This window comes from Sceloporus undulatus, chromosome 9 (genome assembly GCF_019175285.1).
Source record: "Sceloporus undulatus isolate JIND9_A2432 ecotype Alabama chromosome 9, SceUnd_v1.1, whole genome shotgun sequence".
Taxonomy (NCBI): domain Eukaryota; kingdom Metazoa; phylum Chordata; class Lepidosauria; order Squamata; family Phrynosomatidae; genus Sceloporus; species Sceloporus undulatus.
Window position 1 is genome coordinate 33744610 of NC_056530.1, and position 5113 is coordinate 33749722.

General features: G+C 43.5%; 1 protein-coding gene across 3 annotated transcripts in view; it reads right to left on the reverse strand.

Moving 5' to 3' along the window:
- CNIH2 (cornichon family AMPA receptor auxiliary protein 2) overlaps positions 1-4647 on the reverse strand; it is a 65018-nt gene extending 60371 nt beyond the window's left edge. For all 3 annotated transcript variants that reach the window (XR_006100714.1, XR_006100715.1, XM_042439681.1), the window contains exon 1: positions 4619-4647. Coding sequence is in view for 1 of the 3 variants with exons in the window: in XM_042439681.1 (XP_042295615.1) it covers positions 4619-4636 (18 nt within the window). In the remaining 2 variants the exon portion in view is untranslated. The remainder of the gene's footprint in view (positions 1-4618) is intronic.
- Between the last annotated feature and the right edge of the window lie 466 nt (positions 4648-5113).

Sequence of the window (5113 nt, forward strand, 5' to 3'; positions counted from 1 at the left end):
ATCATATAGTCAGCCCTCACCAACCACAGTTTGCCATCTGAGGACTGAGGCATCCACAGATGGCCCTGCCCTGTCCTCCCCAATGGTGGCTGTGTACATGGCCATACCTTTGCAAACATGTGTAGGGCACAATGCTATTCAGAAGAACAGGACTTGAGGTCCTTTTTTTTTTGTCATGGGGGGGGGAATCTAGAACGGAACCCCCACAGATGCGAAGGGCCGACTGTACTTTTGTTGTTTGCTGTTAATTGTTCTCAAGTAATTTCGACCCATGGTGACACTACGGGTGAGACAGCTGTAAGAATCCCTGTCCTCCACTGAATCATTGAGTCAGAGTTGGAAGAGACCCCAAAGGCCATCCAGACCAACACCCTGCCATGCAGGAATACACAATCAAAGCACCCCTGAAAGATGGCCATTCAACCTCTGTTGAAAGAAAGAAACTCCACCACTCTCTAAGGTAGCATCTTCCACTATCAAACAGCTCTTACTGTCAGGATATTCTTCTTAATGTTTAGGGGTATCTCTTTTCTTCAACAATTAGTTCCCTTGGATATAGTTGGCCCTGGAGACTTGAATTTGTTTTTTTCTCTATTATCAACTGCCCTCAAATCAGTCTTGATCCATGGTGACCCTGTGGATGAAACATCACCAAGACTCTCTGTCCTCTACTGTTCTGCTTACCATACATACTCAGCTATAAGTTGACCCCATGCATAAGTCAATGTCAGGTTTTGGGGCCAAAATTATGGATTTGGCCATAATCCGGCTTGGCTCTTTCTTGTTAAACTCCTCTCTGCATGCATTGGGATATCTGAAAGAACTGCTATCACATTTCCATAGTGACCCGTAAATAAGTTGACCTGGGATTTTTGGGTCAATTTTTGAGCATAAATTTTTAGACTTATAGACGAGTATATATGGTAGTTCCTGCAAAGTCATACCCAGGGCCTTAATAGAGTCCATCCATCTTGCATGTGGCCTTCCTCTCTTTCTGCTTCCCTCGACTTTTCTTAGCATTATTGTTTCTTCCAGTGAGTCCTGCCTTCTCATGATGTGCCCAAAGTACAACAGCCTCAGTTTTGTCATCTTGGCTTCCAGAGAGATTTCTGGCTTGATCGTTTTGGGGATCCATTTGTTCGCCTTTTTGGCTTTCTGTGGTATCTTCAGCACCTGAAGAATGAAGTTCGCAGTTTGGGAGTACTCCTGGACTCGTCTCTACAGTTGACATCTCAGGTGGAGACGATAGCCAGGAGTGCTTGGTGTCAACTTTGGCTGATACGCCAACTGAGTCCCTACCTGGCTCAGGGGGAGCTTGGAACAGTAGTATATGCACTGCTAACCTCTCGTTTAGATTTCTGTAATGCGCTCTACATGGGGCTACCTTTGTACCAAGTTCGGAAGCTCCAATTGATTCAGAATGCTGCATCCAGACTGATCACCAGGACATGAGATGAGAGCATATTACATCGGTGTTGAAATCTCTACATTGGCTGCCGATTAGCTTCCGGGCACAATGAAAAGTGTCGGTTATTATCTATAAAGCCCTACATGGCCTGGGCCCGAGTTACTTAAGGGAACGCTTCTCCCTACATAATCTGCCCCGCACTCTCAGGACATCTGGCACAAAAATATTAGAACACCCCAAAACCAGGTTGAAAACCACCTCTTGTAAAATGTTTTCTGTGATGGCCCCTAGGTTGGAACAACCTACCAGAATTGATCCGTCTTATACCTTCTTTGGGAGCCTTCAAGAGGGCACTGAAGATGGATCTCTTCCGGTGGGCCTATCCAACGGATCTCCTCTAATCTGATTTTGAACATCTGAATATGATGACTCGATTCTTATGACTGTGAGCAATACTGTAACAACTCTTCCCCTTTTTATTTTTGATTGATGTATTTTGTATTATCTATGTATTTTATTATGTTTTTACTGTTGTAATCCTGCTTTGATCCGAAGGAAGAAGCGGGAGATATAAAGAAAATTTATTATTATTATTATTATTATTATTATTATTATTATTATTTTCCACTCCACTCCACTGCCACAACAAACTACAAATCCCAGAATTCCATAGCATTGAGCCATGACAGTTAAAGTGGTGTCAAACTGGATTATTTCGGCAGAGTGGATGCAGCCTAAGGCAGAAATAAGTTAAGACAAATACAGTGCCCTGAACTGATATAACTACAGTTCCAATGATAACGCTCATTAGAATAGCAGCCCCTGATTCATACACACACACACAGAGTTGTCCTTTCTTTATTTCCCCTTCCTTTTCCAGTGGCAACCAAATGCACTTGTCACCTGTCAAGTCCCACTGTGTGCTACAGGCACCAGTTGGAGTTGCTTAGCGACGCTCTCATGCTGGTGTGTGTTTTCAGCAGAAGGCATGCCATGCCACTGGGTTGCTTCCTCTCCTGTCTCAGCCTGTCTCCCCCAGAAACACTCGCCATTCATGGGTTTTCCTTTCCTTCTTCCTCGTCCATCAAACATCAAAACCAACCCCCACACCCAGAGGCAGCAAGATGATAGATATCAGCATAGATCTCAAAGGAAGTAAAAAGATGGGGGGGAGGGATATGATGGAGGCCGTATCCACACTGCAGAAACAATCCGGTTTAATGCCACTTTAATTGTCACAGCTCAGTGCTATGGATTTCTGGGAATGGACTTCCACTTTCACAGTTGCTGAGAACTGGCCATGCTGTCTGGGACTTCCAGGAGTTGGAAAGGGAGAAGGACTGGATGGTCCTTGTGGTCTCTTCCAACTCTATGATTTTAAGTTGAAAACATCTGGAGGACCAAAGGTGGAAATACACATTTTTAGTCCATGTATGGGGAATTCTGTTGGATTGCAATTTCCATCACCTTTAATCAGCACAGCCAATGGCAAGGAGCTATGGGAAATGCCACACAATGGCCACACATGTTTCAGTGTTGGACTAGGACTCTGGGACACCAGAGTTCAAATCTCCATTCAGCTTTGAAAACCCACTCTCTGAACAGACAGGCCCAGCTCCACCAGGGCTAGCCTGAAGAAGAAGAGCCCTCCCTCCAGTCCATCTGCCTTGGTCCAGGCCTCAGAAGGAGAGAAGAACCACTGGACCTCATTCCTTTTCCCACCACCATTCCCTTCTCCTTTTGTGTCGTGTTTTTTTAGATTGTACGCCTAAAGGCAGGGAACTGTCTGATTAAAAATAATAATTGTAAGCTGCTTTGATAGCCTTTAGGGCTGAAGGGCAGGGTATAAATAACATAAATAAATAAATAAATAAATAAATAAACTCTGTGACCTTCAGCAAATAACATTATCTCTTAGAAGAAGGCTATGGCAAGTCTTCCCCTTAATAAATCTTCTCAAAAAAAATCTTAGTAGAGCAGTGTTTCCCAATGTTTTGGACTTCAGATCCCACAATTCCTGAATCCTGACCATTAATCAAGTTATCTGGGGCTTCTGGGGTCTGAAGTCCAGAAGAAATGGAGGACCAAAGGCTGGAAACTACTGTAGTAGAGGGTTGCCATAAGCTGGAGTTGACTTGAAGGCACGTCACAACAATAAACCCAAGAACATCTGGGTTTAGACGTAATCACATAATAAGACAAACAAAGCTGTTCTGTATCAAACTAAAGGTATATATAGCCCAGTGTTCTGTTCATACACTGGCCAACCGTAAGCCTCCAGGCGTATCACCACAAGTAGCACATGAGTACATAGTCAAGCTCCCCAGAAAGTGATACTGAGAGTCACACTGACTCTGACACTGCAATTAATATCACAACTTTCATAACTAGGAGCCATTAATAGATGTTTTCTCCACACAGTTGTCAACCTCTTTTTAAATGGTCCCCATCACTACATCTTGCCATCCTGAATTCAGAAGCTGTTCTGGGGCAGGAATGGGAGAAGCAGACTCCTGCGCCTCCATCAACAGACTTTAAACCCAGAATTTGTGCAGAGTTTGGACACAAGCATGATAGCCACAGGGTCAGAGATCAAACTCAGTTTGTCACACTCAACAGCCATTCTGTAGCAACAGAAGAGATTCTGTGCCAAGTGGAAGCATCAGAGCTATTGTTGAAGAGGCTACATAGCAAGATAGAAGAAAAGGGAAAGAATAACACAAGCACCTATCCAGTCCAGAATCTAGCAGAGAATCAGGAATCAAGAAAGGAAGCCTCCAGGTTGTAAATAACCTGTCTACTTGAAATGCATCACTGTTGAAAAAACATCTTGCACAATACTCCAGCACAAAGTTTATCCAGACCTAGGAAAAAAGATAAGACTATAACTCAAATGGTGAAAAGAGGCTCCATTGGCCTCTTCCATACTGTGGTGGGAAAACAACATATTTGGGCTATATGTTTCTCCATATGAAATAATCTTTGCACACCAAAAATGAGCAGTTTTGGGGAAGGTTCTACCATTGCTGTCAAAGAGTCACAGCATGCAAAAAGAATCTAGGTATGCTAGCAGACCTCAAGTTAAACATGAGTCAACAATGTGCTGAGGCAGCTAAAAAGACAATGTGATTTTAGCCTGAATTAAAAAAAAATATGTTGAGATGGAAGGAAGTAATAGTATCCCTCTATTCTGCTTTAGTCAGGCCTCACCTGGAATACTGCATCCATCAAAAAAGAATGTTGACAAGCTGGATGGGATGTCATACTGAAGATAGAGCAAGCTTTTTTTCTGCTGCTTCAGAAACTAGGCCATGGAGGAATGGATTCAAACTACAGGGAAAGAGATTACACCTCAACATTAGGAAGAACTTCCTGATAAGAGCTGTTTGACAGTGGAATTTGCTGCTTCAGAGTGTGGTGGAATGTCCTTTTTGGAGGTTTTTAAACAGAGGCTGGGTCTGTCAGGGGTGCTTTGATTGTATATTCCTGCATGGCAGAATGGGGTTGGACTGGATGGCCCTTGGGGAATTTCCCAACTATGATTCTGTGTTCAGCTGGATGTAAACCATTCCGAATTGAAAGTGGGCTTCCTCCAAGGGGCACGCTGAGGAAGAATGCAGGCAGAAAACAACACTTCCCTGTTCATCTGTAAATTCAGAACTATGGACAGTTCCCCCAGATTCTTCGGCACTGAAAGAGAAATGC